Source organism: Erinaceus europaeus, chromosome 1, assembly GCF_950295315.1.
Source record: "Erinaceus europaeus chromosome 1, mEriEur2.1, whole genome shotgun sequence".
NCBI lineage: Eukaryota > Metazoa > Chordata > Mammalia > Eulipotyphla > Erinaceidae > Erinaceus > Erinaceus europaeus.
The window spans coordinates 97,806,934-97,830,434 of record NC_080162.1 but is presented as its reverse complement, the minus strand read 5'-3'; the positions used below and the strand labels follow the sequence as shown (position 1 = coordinate 97,830,434).

The window sequence follows — 23,501 nt, the reverse complement described above, 5'->3', positions numbered from 1 at the left end:
AATTAATTAATTAATTAATTTTTATTTAAGAAAGGATTAATTAAGAAAACCATAGGGTAGGAGGGGTACAACTCCACACAATTCCCACCAACCAATCTCCATAACACACCCCCTCCCCTGATAGCTTTCCCATTCTCTATCCCTCTGGGAGCATGGACCCAGGGTCATTGAGGGTTGCAGAAGGTAGAAGGTCTGGCTTCTGTAATTGCTTCCCCGCTGAACATGGGCGTTGACTGGTCGGTCCATACTCCCAGTCTGCCTCTCTCTTTCCCTAGTAGGGTGTGTCTCTGGGGAAGCTGAGCTCCAGGACATATTGGTAGGGTCTTCAATCCAGGGAAGCCTGGCCAGCATCCTGGTGGCATCTGGAACTTGGTGATTGAAAAGAGAGTTAACATATGAAGCCAAACAAATTGTTGAGCAATCATGGACCCAAAGCTTGGAATAGTGGAGAGGAAGTGTTAGGGAGGTACTCACTGCAAACTCTAGTGTACTTCTGCTTTCAGGTATATATTTTGTAGTAGTTTATGGATACGTGTGAACATGAGCTCTCTCTCACAGAAACTGGTGTATGTCTAGGTTATGGGACTTTGTTAGAAAGTGAACCACCTGAGATGAAATTAGAGTGTACTATGAAAGGAAAGGTCTCACCTGAGTAATGAAGCTGAAGGGTTGTCATTCCACACCTGAAGTCTCTGTACACACTCTGAGGTAAAGCATGTTGAGGTGGCAATTGTTGCGTTGGTTAGGTTGTGATCGGCGGATGCAATATTATTTGGTATGGATTGGGAGAGGCATACGGGAAAGTGGGCCCTATCCAAAGGTTCCAGGACTGGGGGAAGTAGAGGCTCTATAGTGGAGATGTGAGGTTCCTGCTGTCTTAGGGTTCAAAAAGACAATCGATAGTTAATGTTATCATCACATTATTTGGTAATTGGGTTAACTTTGAAAAGTCCTTTTGTTATGGTTTGCTGTACAGTATCCAGTATCTTGTATATAGCTGTGCTATTGGTTGCTTCTGATATACTTGGTCTAGGCTTTTGAGAGAGTCTGCATTTCAAATATACAGCCTATATATTAAAAAGATTCAGTTTGTGTTTTGAAAAACTTTGAGACATACAATTGATTTTCCCCTCATATTAATTAACTACTGATTTATATGTCTACATTTTGCTAGGAGTGTACATAAACACCATTCCCACCACCAAAAGACTGTGAGCCATCCCTCCCACCCACTTCCACCACCCACTGGCCCAGGAAGCTGCATGTCTACCCCTCAACACAGGGTTTTTACTTTGGTGCCCTACTTACAATTTGGTCAAGTCCTGCTTTTAGTTTCCCTTTCAGATCTTCTTAGTTAACTTCTGTTGATGAGTGGGATCATCCCATACTCATCTTTATTTTTCTGACTTAGCTCACTTAACATAATTCCTTCTAGCTCTGTCCAAGGTGGGTCAGAGAAGGTGGGTTCATTGTTCTTGATAGCTGCATAGTATTCCATTGTGTATATATACCACAGCTTTCTCAGCCACTCATCTGTTGTTGGGCACCTGGATTGCTTCCAGGTTTTAGCTATTATGAATTGTGCTGCTATGAACATAGGAGTACACACCTCTTTTTGGTTGGGTGTTATGGAGTCCTTGGGGTATAACCCCAGGAGAGGAATTACTGGATCATATGGAAGGTCCATGTCTAGCCTTTTGAGAGTTTTCCAGACTGCTCTCCACAGAGGCTGTACCAATTTACATTCCCACCAGCAATGTAAAAGGGTTCCTCTGTCCCCACATCCTCTCCAGCATTTGTTTCTGCTGTCCTTTTTGATGTATGCCATTCTTACAGGAGTGAGGTGGTATCTTAGTGTTGTCTTAATTTGCATTTCTCTGACAATCAGTGACCTAGAGCAGTTTTTCATATGTTTGTTAGCCTTTTGGATCTCCTCTGAGGTGAATGTTTTGTTCATATCCTCTGCCCATTTTTGGTTGCGGTCATTTTCTTTTTTGAAAAGCTCTTATATATTTTTGGTGATTAGTTTCTTGTCTGATGTATGGCATGTGAAGATCTTCTCCCATTCTGTGAGGGGTCTCTCTGTTTGTTTAATAGTTTCTTTGGATGTGCAGAAGCTTTTCACTTTGATGTAGTCCCATTGGTTTGTTTCTGCTTTAGTCTTCCTTGCAATTGGGTTTGATTCATCAAAGATGTCCTTGAGGTGTAGGTGGGAAAGTGCTTTACCAATGTTTTCCTCTAAGTATTTGATTATTTCTGGTCTGACATCTAGGTCTTTGATCCATTTGGAGTTGATTTTTGTTTCTGGTGAGATAAAGTGGTTCAATTTCATTCTTCTGCGTGTTACAACCCAGTTTTCCCAGCACCATTTATTGAAGAGAGACTCCTTTTTCCATTTAATCCTTTGGGCCCCCTTATCAAAGATTAGATGTCCATAGGTGTGGGGATTTATTTCTGGGCTTTCAATTCTGTTCCACTGGTCTGTGTGCCTCTTTTTGTTCCAGTACCATGGTGTTTTTTATAATATAGTTTAAGGTCTGGGAGTGTGATGCCTCCATTTCTGTTTCTTTTCCTTAAGATGGTTTTGGCAATTCTAGGTGTTTTCAGGTTCCAGATAAATGATTGTAGTGTTTGTTCTATTCTCTTAAAGAAGCTTGGTGGAACTTTGATGGGTATTGCATTAAATTTGTATATGGCTCTAGGGAGAATATTCATTTTGATGATATTTATTCTTTCAATCCATGAGCATGGGATATCTTTCCATTTCTTGGTATCAGTTTCTATCTCCTTGAGTAGCGACTCATAGTTTTCAGTATACAAGTCTTTCACTTCTTTGGTCAACTTTATTCCTAGGTATTTGATTGATTTTGCTGAAACAGTAAATGGGAGTGATTTCTGGATGTCTTCTTCTTCAGATTTAGTGTTTGCATTGAGAAATGCCACTGATTTTTGTACATTGATTTTGTAGCCTGATACCTTGCTATATTGCCTAATAACTTCCAGTAATTTTCTACTGGATTCTTTAGGTCTTTCTATGTATACTATCATATCATCTGCAAATAGTGAGAGCTTGACTTCTTCCCTTCCAATCTGTATCCCTTTGATTTCTTTCTCTTGCCTGATTGCTATGGCAAGAACTTCCAATACTATGTCGAAGAGTAACGGTGACAGTGGACAGCCCTGTCTAGTCCCCGATCTGAGGGGGAATGCTTTCAGCTTCTGTCCATTGAGTATCATGTTGGCTGTAGGTTTGCTATATATAGACTCCACTCTCTTGAGGAATTGTCCATCTATTCCCATTTTTTGTAGAGTTTTGAGCATGAATGGGTGTTGGATCTTGTTAAAGGCTTTCTCTGCATCTATTAATATAATCATGTGGTTTTTGGCTTTGCTTTTATTTATGTGGTGAATGATATTGATTGACATATGGATGTTGAACCGGCCTTGCATTTCTGGGATGAATCCCACTTGGTCATGATGAACAATCTTTTTGATATGTTGCTGTATCCGGTTGACCAAGATCTTGTTTAATATTTTGGCATCTGTGTTCATCAGAGATATATGTCTGTAATTTTCCTTTTTTGTTCTGTCCCTATCAGCTTTTGGTATCAGGGTGATGTTGGCTTCATAGAAGGTGGAAGGGGGCATTCCTCTTTCTTCAATCTTATGGAAAAGCTTAAGAAGTATGGGTACTAACTGTTTCCTGAAAGTTTTGTAGAATTCGTTTGTGAAGTCATCTGGTCCAGGACTTCTGTTGCTGGGGACATTCTTAATAACGGTTTCAATTTCTCTGTCTGTGATTGGTGCATTTAGATTTTCTAGTTCTTCTTGGTTCAGTTTTGGAAGGTCATATGCTTCTAGGAATTGTTCCATTTCTTCCAGATTATCTATCTTGGTGGCGTATAGTTCTTTATAGAAGTTTCTCATGATTCTCTGGATTTCTGTTGTGTCAGTTGTGATATCTCCTCCATTGTTTACAATTCTATTAATTTGAGTCTTCTCTCTTTTTTGTTTGGTGAGTCTGGCTAGGGGTTTGACAATTTTGATTAGTCTTTCAAAGAACCAACATTTGGCTTCACTGATCTTTTGTATGGTTCTTTTATTTTCGATGTTGTTTATTTCTCCTCTAACTTTAGTGATTTCTGTCCTTCTGGTTGCTTTAGGGTTCCTTTGTTCCTCTTCCTCTAAGTCCTTGAGGTGTGCAGTAAGGTCGTTCATTTGAGCTTCTTCTTGGTGTTTAATATGTGATTTTGTGGCTATAAGTTTCCCTCTCAGTACTGCTTTAGCTGTGTCCCAAATATTTTGATAGGTTGTGGCTTCATTTTCATTAGTTTCCAGGAACATTTGAATTTCCTGGTTGAGTGAGTCTCTGACCCAGTGGTTCTTAAGGAGCATGTTGTTTAGTTTCCAAATTCTGTGACTTTTAATAATTTTCCGTTTGTTGTTCAATGTTAGTTTTACTCCACTGTGGTCTGAGAAGATACTTGGGATGATTTCAATGCTCTTGAATTTATTGATGCTGTCTTTGTGGCATATCATGTGGTCTATCCTTGAGTATGTGTTATGTGGATTTGAAAAGAAGGTGTATTCCAGTTTTTTGGGGTGGAGGAGTCTGAAAATGTCCAAGAGGTCTAGTCTGTCGATCTCTTCATTCAATTCTCTTGTATCTTTATTGGTTCTCTGCTTTGTTGATCTGTCTAAGTGTGAGAGTGGGCTATTGAAGTCTCCCACTATTATTGTATTACTATTGATGTATTTTTGAAATTCTTTCAGTAGGCGCTTAATGTATTTAGATGGTCCCTCATTGGGTGCATAGATGTTAATAATTGTTAAGTATTCTTGGCTGATTGATCCTCTAATCATTATGTAATGTCCTTGCCTATCTTTTATTACTTTATTTAATTTAAAATCTATCGTGTCTGAGATGAGAATGGCTGTTCCTGCCCTTTTTTGTGGTCCGTTAGCCTGTATGATAGTTTTCCATCCTTTCACTTTAAGTCTGTGTTTATCTTGTTGTGACAGATGGGATTCTTGCAAGCAGCATATGGTTGAGTTACGTTTTCTGATTCATCCCCCCACCCTGTGCCTTTTGATGGGTGAGTTTAAGCCATTGATGTTTATTGATATTATGGATTTAATGTATTGTAGTGCCATTGTTCAAAAAAATTTTGTTTGTTCTGATATATTGCCAGTATTATAGTGATGTTCTTGTTTATAAGAGATCTTTTAGAACCTCTTTCAGGGCCGGTTTGGTGATGGTTGCCTCCTTTAGCTGTTGTTTATCTAAGAAGGTTTTGATCCCTCCATCTAGTTTGAATGAAAGTCTAGCAGGATATATTATCCTTGGTTGAAACCCTTTTTCATTCAGGGCTTGATAGATATCTTGCTATTCCCTTCTGGCTTTTAGAGTTTGAGTGGATAAGTCTGCAGATAATCTTATGGGTTTTCCCTTGTATGTGACTTTTTGTTTCTCTCTTGCAGCCTTTAGGATCCTTTATTTATCCTTACTACTTCTCATTGTGACTATGATGTGTCTTGGTGTCTTCAGGTCTGGGTTGATTTTGTTTGGAACTCTCTGGGCTGCTTGAATCTTGATGTCCTTTCTGTTATTCAGGTCTGGGAAGTTTTCTTGTATTATTTCCTCTAGAATGTTTGCTTCCCCTTCCTCTCTTTCTTCCTCTGGCAGCCCAGTTACGTGAATGTTACTTCTTTTGAGATCATCCCATATGTCTCTGTTGTTGTTTTCAGTGTCTCTCAATCTCTTTTTAAGCTCTTTCACATCTTTCTTAGTTTTCTCTAACTCATCCTCTGTCTGACTATCTCTGTTTTCTGCTTCTGTTAGTCTGCTTTACCTTGCCTCAGATTCTTTCTTCATTACAGCTATTTCAGCTTTCAGTTCTCTAATTGCCTCAAGATAATCAGTATTTTCCTTGGGGTTCTCAACTGTTGTTTCCCTAATACTGCCATTCCTTTCCTCCAATGTTGTTTTCATTTCTGTGATTAATAAGTTTATTATTGCTTGCATACTTTTCTTATCTATGGTTACTTCTGGCTGATTTGTAGTTTCTTCTGGGCTCTTGTCTTCATTCATTGGAGTAGCAGTTTTATTTGTTTTTCATCCACCCATTTTTTTTATTTTTGTGTTTCTTTTTTTATGCTCTGTTGTTCCTCAGTTGTTGTATCTTGAGTACAAGTGACACTGTACTAAATATCTTTATGACAATTGCACTCACCAACCTCAGGAATTACAGTAGCAACTGAAGCAAGTATTGAAGTAGTTTGATCATTACCAGTTAGCCAAACAATTTTTCCAGTCCGTGAAAAAATAGTAACCAAATCCCAGTGAAGAAAGAAAAAAGAAAGAAAGGATAGCAAGAATAGACAGTTATGCAAATCTACTATCCACTGTATATTCTAGGGGTAACAAGAGGGCAAAGGGAACTAGAGCAGAGATACACACATAGAGAGTCTACTGTGAGTCAGATTTCTTCCCCAAAATAATTCATAAATTCAGAAAGGCAAAGAAGAAGGAAGAAGTGTATGACAAGATTAAAAAAAAAGAGAGAGAGAGAGACAAGAGAGAGAAAAGGGAAAAGATAAGATAAAGAGGTGTAATTAAAGATCAGTGAAAGGAAATTCCCAAATGTGTATCAGTAAATTCAAAAAAGCACACTGTTTGTTGGTGTGGGGGCTGGGGGCTGTGACTTTGGAAGTTGTAGGATTAAGGAAGAAGGGATGACAAGAATCAGAAAAAGAAAAAAAAAGAGAGAGAGAAAAAAAAAGAAAAAGATAAGAAAAAGAACAGTCATAAAAGGGCAGTGAAAGGAAAGGGTTTTTTTTTAATGTATTTATTTTTAATTATTTAATTAGCTATGCGGGGTGAGGTGGGGTGTTGGCTACTTAGAAAGAAAAAAGGCCAGAGGTTTCAGAAGGGTATAGACTTAGAATTAATGATGCTCCCTGGTGGGACAGGAATTTGGTAAAGAAAAGGACTGGTTATGGGGGGGGGCGGGAAGGAGGTATGCTTGAAAATTAAAAGGAAGAAAAAAAATTTTTTTCCTTTTTTTTTCCCCCTTTTTTCTCTACTCTAATTCTTAACCCAAATTAAGTTATAGTCACCTCCTTGGTGTCGCTGCTAAGACCCCTCATTGGCTGGCCTGCTAAAGGCCGAAAATCCTACCGTTTCCAGGAGATGTGGTCAGAGCTCAGCCACTAGCAGCTTCTCAGTCCGCCATCTTCCGGGAACCCCCCCCCCCCCCGAAGCTTTTTTAAGGGATTTCTCAAAGATGAAAACTAGCTCAAAGTCTTTTTGATCCAATGAGAGCTGTACTCAAGGATGTCCTTGGATCCGCCCTCAGGGTCGCAGTGGTCCCCGGAGACTCCCAAGAGAAAACCCTCGAGCTACAGTGCTCCCTCCCGGTCCTCTGCCGGCCTCCCAGCAGCGCTCTGCAACCGGTGGAGGAGCCACCTTCCCGGGCCAAGGACAATGCCAGGCACACCCGCCTTGCCTGCTGCAGCCTGGGAAGTCTGGAGCAGCCCGCCCGCTAGTCCGCACCACCTCTACTCTAATTCTTAACCCAAATTAAGTTATAGTCACCTCCTTGGTGTCACCGCTAGGACCCCTTATTGACTGGCCTGCTAAAGGCAGAAAATCCTACGATTTCCAGAAGATGCGATCAGAGCTCAAGCCATTAGCAGCTTCTCAGTCCTCCATCTTCCGGGAACCCCCCCTTATAATTTATTTAATTAGTGATTTAATAATGATTTAAAAGATTGTGAGATAACAAGGATAGAATTCCCACCACAAACTACCGTATCCCCTCATTTGGAGGCTTTTTTATTCTTTATACATCTGGGAATACAGACAAAAATTCTTCTTGGGGTGCAGAAGGTGGGAGGTCTGGCTTCTGTAATTGCTTCTTTGCTGGACATGGGTGTGATAAGTCTATCCATACCCCTAGCCTGAGTCTATCTTTCCCTACCAAAGTTGGGCTCTGGGTAGGTGGGGTTCCAGGACACACTGGTAGAGTTGTTTGCTGAGGGAAGTCATATTGCCATCATGGAAGCATCTAAAACTTGGTGGCTGAAAAGTATTAAGAAGCAAAGCAGAAAATGTTTAATAATCTGGGGGAAAAGGTAAGAATATAGCAGATATAATTTGGAGTCTTCGTGTTGGAAGAAGCTAGCAAGTCTATTTTAGGCATATTCCAAGGGGCCCATTACTTTAATAATTTTTGCCTGAACCCCACAGCAAACATGTAGGTGAGGTAAAAGTATTGTCTGGGAAGATGGTGTCAGGACTAGAAAGCTGGATCAGAGCTAAAAGTAGCTACTAAATATGAGAAAAAATATTAATACCATTAACTATAAACCCCATAGTTCTGACCTAGGGCCCATGCCTATTCATATTTATTACAGGAACCTGTGTAACCTCTACATCCCTGTCAGTCTGTCGCAGTTCATGGTCACAGCTAGATACATTTTAATTCAGGATCAGTCTTCCTCAAGTGGAAGAGAGTGGGGCAATCCCTACCAATGCTGTTCTACATAGAGGTCTTGGTCAAAATGGAGAGCATACATGCTACATAACAGGTATTTATATTATCAAACTGGTGGAACAGGGTACCGAGCATAACCTTTGATACTTTGTGCTCCTTTATTCTGAGACAAAAATGAATTCTGTTGATATTCAGTTACCAAATTCTCTAGTGGATAAATAGATTCTCAACAATAGTTCTGTAATATGAACTCTCACCCTCTATTTGCACAGGACTCTGACACCATCTCCATAGACAATAACCTGGATCCACCTGCATATTAGATGTCAGGCTCAGGCAAAAACTAGTAAAGTCATGGGCCCTCTGGAATATACCTAAAATAGAACTACTAGCTCTTTCCAAAGTGGGGACCCCAAATCTTCATCTGCAATATTCTTGTCTTTAGGTTCATGATCAGTCAACAATTTGTTCTGCTTTATATCTTAACTCTTTTTCAACCACCAAGTTCCAGATGCTACCATGATGCCAACCTGACTTTCCTGGGCAGACGAATCCACCATGTGTCTTGGAGCCCCGCCTCCCCAGATCCCTGCCACACTAGGGAAAGAGAAAGACAGACTGTGAGTATGGATTGACCTGTCAATGCCCATGTTCAGTGGGGAAGCAATTACAGAAGCCAGACCTTCCACCTTCTGTACCCCACATTGATTCTGGGTCCTTACTCCCAGAAGGATAAATAATAGGGGCGTTATCAATGGAGGGGACTGGATATGGAGCTCTGGGGGTGGGCACTGCATGGAAATGTACCCCTCTTATCTTATAGTCTTGTCAATATTTCCATTTTATAAATAAAAAAGAACTACTATATATTCATATATAAAATGTATATATGTGCATATATATATAAGTGGAAATCTCATTATTGTCTTGGAAAATATATTCTTTGTTATAAGTTCATATAGTAACAATAATAGACCATAGTAATTAGTGTCTGCGTTACAGGAGCTGATCTTCTGAGTTATTCTTATCCCTTACTGAAGCCCACCTTACCACTTATGTTACAAGCATCCCTGTGTCTCTTTGCATGTGAAATCTAACATGGCATCAATCATAGGGCTAACTATCTATTGGCATGGGCTGACAGCTCAAGGAAGAGTCCTCTGCTATTTTACAACAGCAAGTGCAGGTTAGAAAGTGCAGATCATAAAAATAAACATACCAGTAGGTGGAGACTTAATTTCTGAAGAACTCATGGGGCTGGGCAGTGGTAAACACAGTTGAGTGCACAAGGTAACATGCTTAAGAACCTAGGTTTGTATTCCCCACCTGCAGGGGAACGCTTCACAAGCGGTACTGCAGGTGTTTCTTTCTCCTCTATCTCCCCATGCATTCATTTTCCCCTCTACCCTATCTAAAAAAAGAAAGGAGTCCACTGGGAGATATGGATGGCATACAGGCATCAAGCCCCAGTGAAAATTTTGGTGGCAAATGAATAAATAACAAAGAACTCATAAAGTATAGGAAAGTATAACATCCTGTTAATTATCAACTCTCAGTAAACACTGAATGTGTTATAGCATCTTAGCTTTGCTAATGACACCAAATGACTGGCCACATTCTGGATTATACCCCTGACACCCCACAATTTTGTAAATCAATATTAAATCACTAATAAAAAATTTAAGTAAGGAAAGTATCTCTGTCAATGTGCCTCTCTTTCTGTGAATTATGTAACCTGCTTTGTGCACTTTTTCTTCCTGGAAGCCAAGAACATCCTGCCCAAGTTTGCTAGCACTTATTATTTCACTTATGATTTCATTTGTCTCCTTTTATCTTGATTTGCTATTTATATTTGTTAATTCAATGTGTAACCCTTGTTAAAAATTTGTTGAGAATCTACTTTGAAAAGACATTAATTTTATTGTACATGCCCCTTAGCTTAACATAGTTTTTTATTTTACAGCTTTGGTCTATCATCTCCAGGTTAGTGTTAAAAAAGACAAAATTGTATAGACTCCAAATGAGCCTGATCATGTACCAGGATATTGTGTCCTAGAGTAGAATTGCATTTCTATACAAAGAAAACACATTCTATTCTTAATATGAACTTCATCTACAATGATCTAATGATTAAAGAGGAAACTAGTATGTTCATGCCATGACTTAATTCTAAAGTATAAACACTCAGTGTATATAAAGAACTTCCTTGTTCTATGTAAATTATGCTTGCTTAATGTATTTTGCAGGTAGCTTGTAACTCAGATTAGAAATTCCAGGAAGCCCCAAATCTAATATTGTAAATAACAAGATTGGGAAGATGCCAGAATTTCCATGTCACAGTCACCATCCATTCTTGGATGTCAACAGACATTTGTTCCTGTGAGAAGCAAGTGTAGATTATTTTCTTTTTTAATTTTTAATGGATTATCGACAAGACTATAGGGTAAGAGAGGTACAATTCTATATAGTTCCTACCACCAGAGTTCCATATCTTTTCCCCTCCATTGGAAGTTTCCCTATTCTTTATCCCTCTGGGAATATGGACCAAAGATCTTTATGGGGTGCAAAAAGTGGAAGCTCTGACTTCTGTGACTGCTTCTCCACTAGACATGGGTGTTGACAGGTTAATTCCCATACCCCCAGCCTGTTTCTATGTTTCCCTAGTGGGGTAGGTCTCTGGAAGGGTAGGGTTTCAGGACACATTTGGTGAGTTGGTCTGCCCAGAAAAGTCAGGTTGGCATCATGGTAGTGTCTGCAACTTGGTGGCTGAAAAGCATTAAGATATAAAGCAGAACAAGTTGTTTAATAATCAGGAACCTAATGGTAAAGATGAAATTTGGGGTCTTCATGTAGGAAGGAGCTAGGAAGTCTGTTTTTGGTATAGTCCAAGAGGCCCATGACTTTAATAATTCTAGAAGTTGATAACCTGTGAGGAAACTGGCACAATTACAAATTGATGCAAGTGTGAATAGAAGGACATGATCCAAACATCAATAGCATCAGCTACCAATGTATTAGAAAAACTGTTGATCCAAGAAATGGTCTGGGAGCTTGCAAGAAACTAAGTAGAGACCTATACTAGTCATGTAACTATGGTGCCCTTTACATCCTCCACATATACCCATTCTCTTCTGTCACATCCCAAAGTACAAAGAAAACTTGTCAGGCCAAAGTGCAGTTTAATTTCTTCCATTATCCCATCTTCCTTCATTACCTTCCTTTCATCTGTATTAATGCTAATCAATAACATACACCTCAAATTCTATCAAAGCAGCTGCTTATGGAGAACTGTACCCTTGACAAGGCCCTCCCCCTCTCACCCTATGGTCTTGTCAGTATTTCCATTTTATAAATAAAAATAATTTTAAAAAAGAGAAAGTCCACAAGTTGTCATCTGGTTACCTAGATCATAACGGGTTTTCTTCCTTGTCGCTATATATCCAACTATTTGAAGAAGATATTATCATCATCTTTAACAAAAGAATTAAATAAAGGCTTGTGGTGTTAAGAAATTTGCTCAAGGTCACACAGTTATTGGATGAATTTCATTAGGAGATCATGGTCAATAGGACAATAAGATCCTAAGGAATCTGTGATCCAGAAGTCAAGAGTCCTTAATAAAGTTACAGAACCTAGATATAAACAAGGTCCCATGAGATAGGATACATGTGCGCATGTTAGGGGAAAATATACACCTTAAAGTAAAAGTGCAAAGTAGTCTATAGTGACTCATTAAGCACAGGAAACAAATGGAAAAACCTAAAAAAAAACCACCATAACGTACTTAGTCAAATAATTTCTATTTAGACCTAGATAATCTCTTCACCCAGTTGTTATTTCACTTCCCTCAATAACTCTTAAGACTAACACTGTTAGATAAAGTAAGGACTACAAAAGCTAGATAAGGGCAAGAGATTAACACACTTCAATGATGGCTCTTTTGGTCACTACTAGGACATCCTATAATCCAGGGCCCTAATCATGGAGTCCTGGGATTCCCATATAGATATGGTGGACTTAGACCTCTAAAAGATTCCTCTCTTCATCATCACAGGTCATTGCTATCAGAAACGACATCATAAACCCTCTTGTGGGCCTCTACAGGACTTTGATCTCTATGTAGAATAACAGTGGTAGTGCCCCATTCTTGGAAGAAAGGCTGGGTCAACATACTCTGCTACTCGAGGTTGATGGGTTTTGAAATGAGTGAGACCTAGAATGTTCCTAGCTATGACTATGAAATGTGAATTCAGACCAGTAGGGATGCAGAGGTTACACAGGCTCATGTGATAAATATTAATAGACATGGGTCCTAGACTAGATCAATGTGCTTTACAGTTAATGGTACTTATATACTCTCCCCATATTTGGGAGCTACTCTCTGCCCTGATCCATCTCTCTAGACCTATTTCCAACTCTGACATCTTTGTGGATACCTTTTTTCTATTTTTTTAAATTTATTTATAGAAGAAAAAATATGGACAGGACTATAGGATAAGAGGGGTATGCAAAGACTTGAGCAAAAAAAACTAGTGACCACAAAGCCATGAGTATAAGAACCAGTGTCTTTTAAAAAATTTTTTTTCTTTTATTTATTTTCCCTTTTGTTGCCCTTGCTGGTTTTCATTGTTGTTGTAGTTATTATTGCTGTTGTTATTGATGTCATCATTATTAGATAGGACAGAGAGAAATGGAGAGAGGAGGGGAAGACAGAAAGGAGGAGGAAAGATAGACACCTGCAGACCTGCTTCACCGCCTGTGAAGCGACTCCCCTGCAGGTGGGAAGCCAAGGGCTCAAAACAGGATCCTTATGCCTGTCCTTGCACTTTGCTCCATGTGCACTTGACCTGCTGCTTAACTCCCACCAGTGTCTTTATAGTTATTCTCATGCCTTCCTGAAGTCCACCATAGCACTTTTGTCACAGACATCTCTGTGACTCATTGCATGTGAAACCAAACAAGGAAGAACGTCATCAACATGAGCTGAAAGCTATCAGAAGAGGAACTCTCTGCTATTTCACAGCAATAACAAATGCATATGAGAGGGTTGAGATCACAAGGGTAAACAGTGTTAGGGTGGATATTTGATTTCTAAGGAACTCATAAATCATAAGAAGCTAATCCCAACAAAACATCCTGTTACTAATCAACTCTTGGCAAACACTGAATGTGTTCTTGCACCTTATCTTTCTTAGTGATGACAGGTGATTGGCTGTGCCCTCCTATATAAGTTTTATGTGACTTTTCTTGGAGCACATACCTGTCAAGATTCCAGATGGTCACAATGGTATGTAGCTGGTTTCATACGTGATGGTCAGGAAGAAATTTGCATGTATGTTCTCTATATTTATGTTGTTATATGTGTTTACATTAGATACTGTTTAAGGGTAAATGTACCTTAGCTATGAATCTTTTATATATGATTATTAGAGTTTGATATATTTTTCAATAGATTATTTAGAAACCATTGAGGAGAAGTTGAAAGTATGAGCTATGAGGAAATGTTAATGTATTTTCCTACTTTAAAATAATAGTTATTTCCTCCACTAATTATGCCTTAAGCAAGGTCTCACTCAAAAGTACCTTGTGTCTTAAACCTACAATGTATCAGGGGCTTACATTTGCTGCATGCAGAAACTCAAGAAAAGAAGGGAGACAGAGGAGACTGAGAAAAGCATGTAGGCAGGGAAAAGATGGAGTTAGGATTGTCTTTCCTGATTTGGCAACCTCTGAAAGTTTGCAGTAAATCCTACCAAAGAAGAACCAAAAGTTTACTTACAAGATTTCCGAGGGCATCCTCTACACATCAATACATAACTGGGTTTTGATGATTGTCTTTCTATTCAAGGGTTTAATAAAGATGTAGAGTACATGTTCATTCTTTGTTCATTTAGCCTAAGATTGATGTGTTCCTTATCCATTCTCAGGCTGTTCTGGTACCTTGAAATTGCAAGAAACCTTTTTTTTTAAATTTATTTATAAAAAGTAAATATTGACAAGAGTAAGAGGGTTATAATTCCACACAATTACCACCACCAGAACTTTGTATCCCATTCCCTCCCTTGAAAGTTTTCCTATTCTTTATCGCTCTGAGAGCATGAGGCCCAGGATCATTGTGGGGTGCAGAAGGTGGAAAGTCTGGCTTCTATAATTGCTTCTCTGTTGAGCATGGGTATTGACAGGTCAGTACATATTCCCAGCCTGTCTCTCTTTCCCTATTGGAGCAGGGCTCTGGAGAGGTGGGGTTCCAGGACACATTGTTAAGGTCATCTGCCCAGGGAAGTCAGGCTGGCATCATGGTAGCATCTGCAACTTGGTGGCTGAAAAGCATTATGATATAAAGCAGAACAAATTATTAAATAATCAGGAATCTAATAAACCTTTTAAGACAAACTTTTCTTTTACACTTAGTATTAAATCAACATTTCTCAGTATTTTCTTTGTGTTCATATTATAAACATTTAACTCTAGAAACCTTCTAGTATTTTATTTTTGTGGGAAACTAAAGTAGAAACATATGTTTGTTTATTTTGCAGATAGTCCACAACTTTTTCTAGCTCACTTATAAGGTACATGACATATTCAGTCTGTGTTGTTTTATTTTTATTGATTTAGTAATGATCCATAAGACCATAGGATAAGAGGGGTACCATTCCACACAATTCCCACTACCATAATTCCTTATCCTATCCCCTCCATTGGAAGCTTTCATATTCTTTATCCCTCTGGAAACATGGACCCAGGATCATTATGGGGTACGGAAGGTGGAAGGCCTGTCTTCTGTAATTGCTTCTGCACTGGACATGGGTGTTGGCAGGTTGATCCATACTCTCAGCCTATTTCTAAATTTCCCTTGTTGAGCAGTGTTCCAAGGTACATTTGTGCAGTCATCTACCCAGGGAAGTCAGGCTGGTGTCATCTGCAACATGGTCTCTGAAGACCATTAAGATATAAAGCAGAGCAACAATAAAACAAGGACAACAAAAGGGAAAATAAGGCAGTCGGGCAGTAGCACAGCAGATTAAGTGCCCATGGCATGAAGGGCAAGGACCAGCGTAAGAATCCGAATGGAGAGAGGAGGGGAAGACAGAGGGGGAGAGAAAGATAGACACCTGCAGACCTGCTTCACTGCCTGTGAAGGGAATGCCCTGTAGGTGGGGAGCCGAGGGCTTGAACTGGGATTCTTATGCAGGTCTTTGTGCTTTGTGTCACCTGTGCTTAACCTGCTGTGCTACTGCCTGACTCCCATCTCTCTCTCTCTCTTTAAAAAATAATGAATTGGGGAGTCGGGCTGTAGCGCAGTGGGTTAAGCGCAGGTGGCGCAAAGCACAAGGACCGGCATAAGGATCCCGGTTCGAACCCCGGCTCCCCACCTGCAGGGGAGTCGCTTCACAGGCGGTGAAGCAGGTCTGCAGGTGTCTATCTTTCTCTCCTCCTCTCTGTCTTCCCCTCCTCTCTCCATTTCTCTCTGTCCTATCCAACAACGACAACAACAATAATAACTACAACAATAAAACAACAAGGGCAACAAAAGGGAATAAATAAATAAAAATAAAATATTTTTTAAAAATTTAAAAAAATAATAATGAATTAACTAGTGAATTAATTAATTAATTTATGGAGGACAGAGAGAGAGAGAAAGAACCAGACATCACTCTGGTATATGTGCTGCCAGAGATTGAACTCAGGACCTTGTGCTTGAGAGTCTAATGCTTTATCCACTGTGCTACCTCCTGGACCACCTCAGTTTCCCTCTGTCTCCAATAATAAATGAATAAGTTATAAAAAAAGATATAAAGCAGAACAAATTATCTAATAACCAGGAACCTAAAGGTAAGAATATAGCATATGATATTTGAGGGTCTCCATTTTGGTAAAAGCTAGTAGGCCTATTTTAAGTATATTCCAAGGGGCTCATGACTTTACCAATTTTTGCTTGAGCCCTACAACTAATACGCTTAAGGTATTGTCTGGGGAGATGGTGTCAGATATAGAAATAGGGCTAGGAATCTGGATCAGGGAAGAGAGCAGCTCCAAAATATGGGGAAAGTATATAAATATTGTTAACTGTAAACTCCATCCATCTGATCTGGGACCCATATTCAGCACAGAAGCCTATGCAGCCTCTGTGTCCCTATAGGTTTGAGATTGCATTCAATGGTCATAGCTAGGAACATTCTAGGCTGCACTCATTTCAGGACCAATCTTCCTTGAGTGTTAGAGTATATTGACCCAGCATCCCTTCAGAGAATGGGCAGTCCGTACCATTCTTGTTCCACACTGATGGCAAGGTCCTACAGAGGCCCTGGTGAGGATCCACGACGCTGTTCCTGACGGAGTTGACCAGCGATGGTGGAGAGAAGGATCTGTTAAAGGTCTCGGCCCATCACATCTATGTGGGAATCCCAAGATTCCCTGACTAGGGCCCCAGATGATTGGGTGATCTGGTATTGACCAAAAGAGTCATCATTAAAGTATGCTAGTCTCTTGCCCTTATCCAGCTTTTATAGTCCTTGCTTTGTCTGATTAGAAAAGTACTTAATCAAATAGTTTTTATTTAGACCTAGATACCCTCCTCACCTATGCTCTATTTCATTTACCTCATTCAGTCTGTTTTGACAGTTGTTCCTCAAGTTTACTTATGTGACTTGTATACTATGCATTTTTGTATACTGGGCTACTGAGAATAGAAGCTCCCACCTTAGATGTACAACTGCAATAATCTACAGGAAACCTAAGCAATCCCCCATATGAATTCATTCTCCCCTCTTCCATTCTTGTTTATGTTACAGAATGTTCTCCTGGGAAGACTCTTGGTTTTGGCCACCTTGATAGTTTTATGCAATTCTTCCTGTTATTTAATCCTAAAAAAATCAAATGAATCACCTAATGGTAAGTCTTATTTTTCAGCATTTGTGGTCTGATTCAACCAATGCAAGATGAAGGCCTTTGAATCTATGAAATAAAAATATAACAGAGATGTGGTAAAATGAAAGAATTCAATTCATTATTTTATTTTATTTTTATCTTTATTTATCAGATAGAGACATCGAGAAATTGAGAGGAAGGGTGAAAGAGAAAGAGAGAGAGACTTGCAGCCCAGCTTCACCATTTTTGAAGCTTCTCCTTACAGGTGGAGACTGGGGGATTGAACTCTGGTCTTTGAGTATTGTAATGTGTATGCTTAACTGGGTCCCATTCAATTCATTATTAGTACAGTACAGGATTCTCAGCCTGTATGCATTTGCTGTATGGATATTGCTGCACTAAAACTTTCGCAGTGGGATTAGTGAAAGACTTGCTTGCACATGTGCATGCTTATGGACTAACAAGTGTAAAAAATGAGAAATTATTTAAAATCAAAAGGAGAATATCCTGGAGAGATTGTGAATTTGAAAAATACATGATTACCATCCACAGTAAATTTTTCAGGAATCTGGGACAGGTCCTATTCATTTTGAAGCTCTTGATAGACTCCTACATTACTCAGGATTGAACATCAGTGAGTACTTGGCTAAGCAGTACTTAGCAAGCTTCTTTTGTGCCTGAAGGCCCTTTGGCAAGGTATTAAAATAAAGTCTGACTCAATGGACCTGGAAGACAGAGTCTGCTTGTGTAACCAAGCAGATGTGGTACTGATGCAAGTCCTTTAAGCACTCTGGGACCAGAATGGGCCTAGAACAGCAGCGTTTACTCTTAGTTTAACATTATAATCAATTGGTCAACTTTTGGCAAATATGAGATACAGCCACATATCCATGACTCTGACTTTACAGGTTGGGCCTTCAGCATAGACTGGTATTTTCATATCTTTTTATGATTCCAAACTGTATTCTGGGTTGAGAATATCTGATGGATAATAATGAGAAATGCAGAAACAAGACATTTCTACAGAGGCAGTTTAATAAAACCAAGCAAAATTAAGAAATATAAAAACCATTTTGAACCAAATACTGCTTGGGTTATAATAGCTGTCAATGAAAAGGACAGCCTTCCTTTTTCTGTCTGTTCTAAAATAAAGTCTGAAAGAATTTAAGGTCTGCACTTTAAAACATGATTCATGCATGAAGTAAACTGTACTAGTGTTGTAAATTAACATAATTTACAACATACTAGAAATTAATTGAAGTGGAAAAAGAAGAACATTTTCTAGATAGTGTGAAATTCAAGGATATTCCTGTTCTCTTGGGTGCAACATACAGTTGGCAGGACAAGAATGAGTCTCCTAAAAAGCAAGTTCTAGTTCTAGTTGCATGATTTTGGGCCCCACTAATAATGCCACATGTATTGTTCTAGAATGCACCGATGATGAAGGAAACTCTCACCAGCTGAATTCATCATGGAAGACCAAGAATTGCATGCAGTGTGATTGTGGCAAAACAGAAATTTCTTGTTGCAGCATGTAAGTCTCAATCTCAGAGTCCACCTGAGCATAGGTGAATATTACCACTGTTAGGCTTCTCTCTGAAGAATAGCTACTCCCTCTTTCAAGTTCATCTTTATATTTGAATCATATTCAAATATAAAGTATTATTTTGTGTAAATGTAAATGTAGATAGCAGCATTTTTCCGTTTACCTATTTAAGAAAAATTTTCAGTGCTTTTAAGTCACCAATTTTAGGTGCAATCTTCTCAAGTATCAGCTTCTAGAAACCTTTCTTTTTTCAAAACTGAAACTTTTTATCTATCTACCAACTGTTCCTGGAAAACACCATTTGGTATTCTGGCTCTATGAATTTGACTACACTGTCTTGCCCATAAACTTCAACTTGAATAATATTTGTCTTTATGTGACTGTCTGATTTCATTATAAGGACCTAGTTTTATTTAGATTTTAACATCTCTATTTTATTCATTTTATTTTATTTTTTCTTTTTATTTATTTATGGATAGAGACAGCCAGAAATTGAGAGGTATGTGGGTTATAGACAGAGAGAGAAACAGGCAGACACCTGCAGCCCTGCTTCACCACTTTCGATGCTTTCCCTTTGCAGATGGGGACCTGGGGCTTGAACCAGGGTCCTTACGCATTATAACATGTGCACTCAACCAGGTGTGCCATAACCCAGTGGCCCCTTTATTTTATTCATTTTGAAGACTAAATCATGTTTGTGACTGTGGCTGTGGTTGTATTGCCCTCTAATTTTCTCCTGTTTTTTTTTTAATTTGATAAGCACATATTAAATACCTACATGCAGATAGCTGGATGAAGATATAAAGGCAAACTCAATGTTTTATTGCTATTCTAGAACTCATTTGGATTTTCTTCATCTTTGGTATGTGACAATTTGCAAGAACAGGCAGAGGGAATATGTAAGCTGTAGTTGATGTTTTTTAAAGTGGGTCCTAAAGTTGTTTTCACTCTAGAGTGTATAGGCTGATTTTTCCAGGGAGATATTTTGGTTTCCATCACCTTCTGCATGTGAGTCCTTGTCTCACCCTAGAATGAGGCTTCATTCCTGGGATAGCCATGTTCTTCAAACTGGCCTCCATGTCAGTGTTGTACATCTCTCTCATGAAGCAATCAGGCAGCAGTACAGCTGACCACTCCTGAGCAGGAAGAGCTAGAAGAGTCAGGCTGAAACAAGCTGCTTGGCCCTGCAGAGGGTTGTCAGCCTTTCCTGCTGTTCTCTATCCATGTTGGATGGAGTTGGAGAATGATATCAGTGTGTTCACAGAGCACTTTCTGTGTGTTTGGGTCCTGGTCCCTGAAGGTGACACTTTGGGGTTATCAGTCAAAGAGGAATGAGAAATTGGTGGGGGCTGGTTGGCATTTCAGACAACTGTGATGTGGCTACTCTGGGAAGAAAGTATACTGCATGTTCTCTGTCCTGAGTATTCTGGCAAACCTTGTTCTTGTATCAATAACAGCGCTGCAATACCAATGGGTTATAATGAGCAGAAGTGTGAAGCCATCCTGGATGACAAGACATGCAAGTATAAAGTGGTGGAACGCAAAAACCCAAAAAAGACCTGTAAATTTACAAGTTCAATTTTGTAATAAACGGTGGGATAATTGCTTCTGACTCTAGGAGGCCAAGGATCTATAGGACAATGTCTATTTCTTCCTGACCTTTAATATCTGATTGTGTAACTGCTTATCACACACAAAAAACTTTCTTATGCTCTTGTAAAGCATTGATAAATCACTAACAGAATAATAAACACTTCTAAGTAAATTTATGAGTAAGTGTATATTTTGAAATAATGCACTTTGTTGATTTCTCACTGGCTTATGCTATTATAATATCAGTGCAACCCCTATTAAAATTCCAATGACATATTTCAAGGAAAATGAAAATTTATCCAGACTCATGTGAAACCATTAAAAAAAAACTTGAACAGCAAAATAATTCCTGAGAGAAAAGAAAAAAAATGGTGGATACATAATTCTCAATTTCAGTTTATACTACAAATCAATAGTAGTTAAAACAGTGTGGTACTGTATCAAAAAATGGACATATGAACCAATGGAACCGGACATACAGTATGGAGATAACCCCACACATGAATAGACATTTTATATACAATAAAGGGGACAAAACTACATAACAGGGAATAGAAGGGTCTTTAACAAATAGTGCTGGGAGAACTGGACAGTCACATGTAGAAAAATGAAACTAAATGATAATTATCACCATGAACCAAAATTAGCTCAAAATGGACCAAAGATCTGTATATTAGACCTTGAACTATAAAATACATAAACAAGAGACTAATAACCAAAATATAAACAGAGCTCAGCAAACTTAACAACAAAAAAGCAAATGACCCCATCAAAAAATGGGCAGAGGGTATGAACAGAGGAGATCCAAAAGGCTAACAAACACATGAAAAATTGTTCCAGGTCACTGATTGCCAGAGAAATGCAAATAAAGACAACATTGAGATACCACCTCACTCCTGTGAGAATGGCATACATCAAAATGGACAGCAGCAACAAATGTTGGAAAGGCTGTGGGGACAAAGGAACCCTTCTTCACTGCTGGTGGGAATGTAAACTGGTCCAGCCTCTGTGGAGAGCAGTCTGGAGTACTCTCACAAGGCTAGACATGGACCTTCCATATGACCCAGTAATTCCCCTCCTAGGGATATACTCCAAAGACTCCATAACACCCAACCAAAAAGATATGTGTACACCTAAGTTCATAGCAGTACAATTCATAATAGCTAAAACCTGGAATCAACCCAGATGTCCAACAACAGATGAATGGCTGGGAAAGCTGTGGTATATATACACAATGGAATACTATGCAGCTATTAAGGATAATGAACTCACCTTCTCTGACCCATCTTGGACAGAGCTAAAAGGAATTATGTTAAGTGAGCTAAGTCAGAAAGATAAAAATGAGTATGGGATGATCCCACTCATTAACAGAAGTTGAGAAAGAACAGAAAGGGAAACTCAAAGCACAATTTAACTGAATATGGAGTAGGGCACCAAAGAAAAATTCTGTGGGTTGAGGGTGAGGGTGGCTGTTCAGCTTCACTGGGGGAGAAGGAAGTAGGAGGGAGGAGGCTAGGATGGGATACAGTCTTTTGGTGGTTGAAATGGTGTTTCTGTACAGTCCTATTAACTTGTAGTCAGATAAATCATTATTTAATTAATATGAGAGGGGAAAAATTGATTGAATGTCTCAAACTTTTTAATGCACAGACCATAGGCTGAGTCTTTGAAATGTTGACTCTCTTAAAAGCTTAGACCAGGTAGAACAGAAAAGCCAGTGGCATTACTCTATAAGATACAGCTATATACAAATAATGTCAGAGAACATAAATTATGGTGATGTTGTGTATGATACAGCTAATTCTAACAAAGGGATTTTCAAAGTTAACCCAATTTCAAATCATTTGATTATAGCAATAACCACCTATTGCCTTCTTAAACCCTAGGCAGCAGGAACCTCCCGCTTCCTCATAGAACCTGTATTTCCCCCAGTCATGGAACCTCTAGGGTGGGGCTCACTTACCTGCATGTTTCTTTCAATTCATACCAAATGATATCGCATCTGCTGATCCCAACCTAATGAACGCAACAGTACCATATTGGCATGCTTCACTTCAGAATGTGTCCAAAGATGTCAGGCGTGGATTGTCAACACTTCAGCCTCATTACTCGGATGAGACATTTCCTTTCATAGTGTTCTCTAATTCCATTTCAGGTGGTTCACTTCCCATGAGATAGGGTATATGTTCACATGTGTCTATAAATTGGGGCAAAATATAAAATATATAGCTGAAAGCAAAAGTGAACAATAGTCTGTAGTAAGTCAATTTATGCAGCAAGCAAGTAGTAAGACCTAAAAAGACACCATAAAGTTCTTAATGAAATAGTGTCTACTTAGACTTAGATACCCTCCTCACCTTCTTCCTATTACACTACCTCACTCACTCCAAGCTAACCTTATCAAAGTAAGGACTGAAAAAGTTGAATAAAGGCAAGAGACTGGCATACTTTAACGATGACTCTTCAGTCATTATCAGGCCATCCCATCAGGTGGGGCACTAATCAGGGAGTCCTGAGATTTTCAAGCAGACATGATGGGCTTAGACCTTGAATAAATCCCTCTCTCCATTGTTACTGTTTATCTCTATCAGTAACAACACAATAGACCCTTTTGTGAGCCCCTATAGGACCTTGTCCTCAATTTAGATCAACAATGGTAGAGAATGTTCCATCCTCTGAAGGGAGACTGGATAACATACTCTATGTTCCACCTGAGGAAGATGGGTTCTGAAACTGGGGCAGCTTGGAACATTCCTACTCATGACCACAGAATGTGAGCTCAGATCTACAGGGATGCAGAGGTCACATAGGGTCCTAAGCTGAATATGGGCCCCAGATCAGATCAAATCAGTGGGGTTTACAGTCAACAATATTTATATACCTTTCCTGTATTGGGGACCTACTCTCTTCCCTGATCCAGATTTCTGATGCTTTTTCTAGCCATGACATCATCTCCTCAGATAATAACCTGGGTCCACCTGCATATCAGATCTCAG

General features: G+C 39.1%; 1 protein-coding gene across 1 annotated transcript; it reads left to right on the top strand.

The window, feature by feature from the left end:
* The first annotated feature begins 13,733 nt into the window (after window positions 1–13,733).
* Window positions 13,734–20,677, top strand: MSMB (microseminoprotein beta). Its single transcript, XM_016189716.2, has 4 exons — window positions 13,734–13,785; window positions 17,291–17,390; window positions 18,795–18,900; window positions 20,370–20,677. Exons 1-4 carry the CDS (start codon window positions 13,774–13,776, stop codon window positions 20,497–20,499), a joined length of 348 nt encoding a protein of 115 aa, XP_016045202.1. The 5' UTR covers window positions 13,734–13,773; the 3' UTR covers window positions 20,500–20,677.
* Window positions 20,678–23,501: the final 2,824 nt, after the last annotated feature.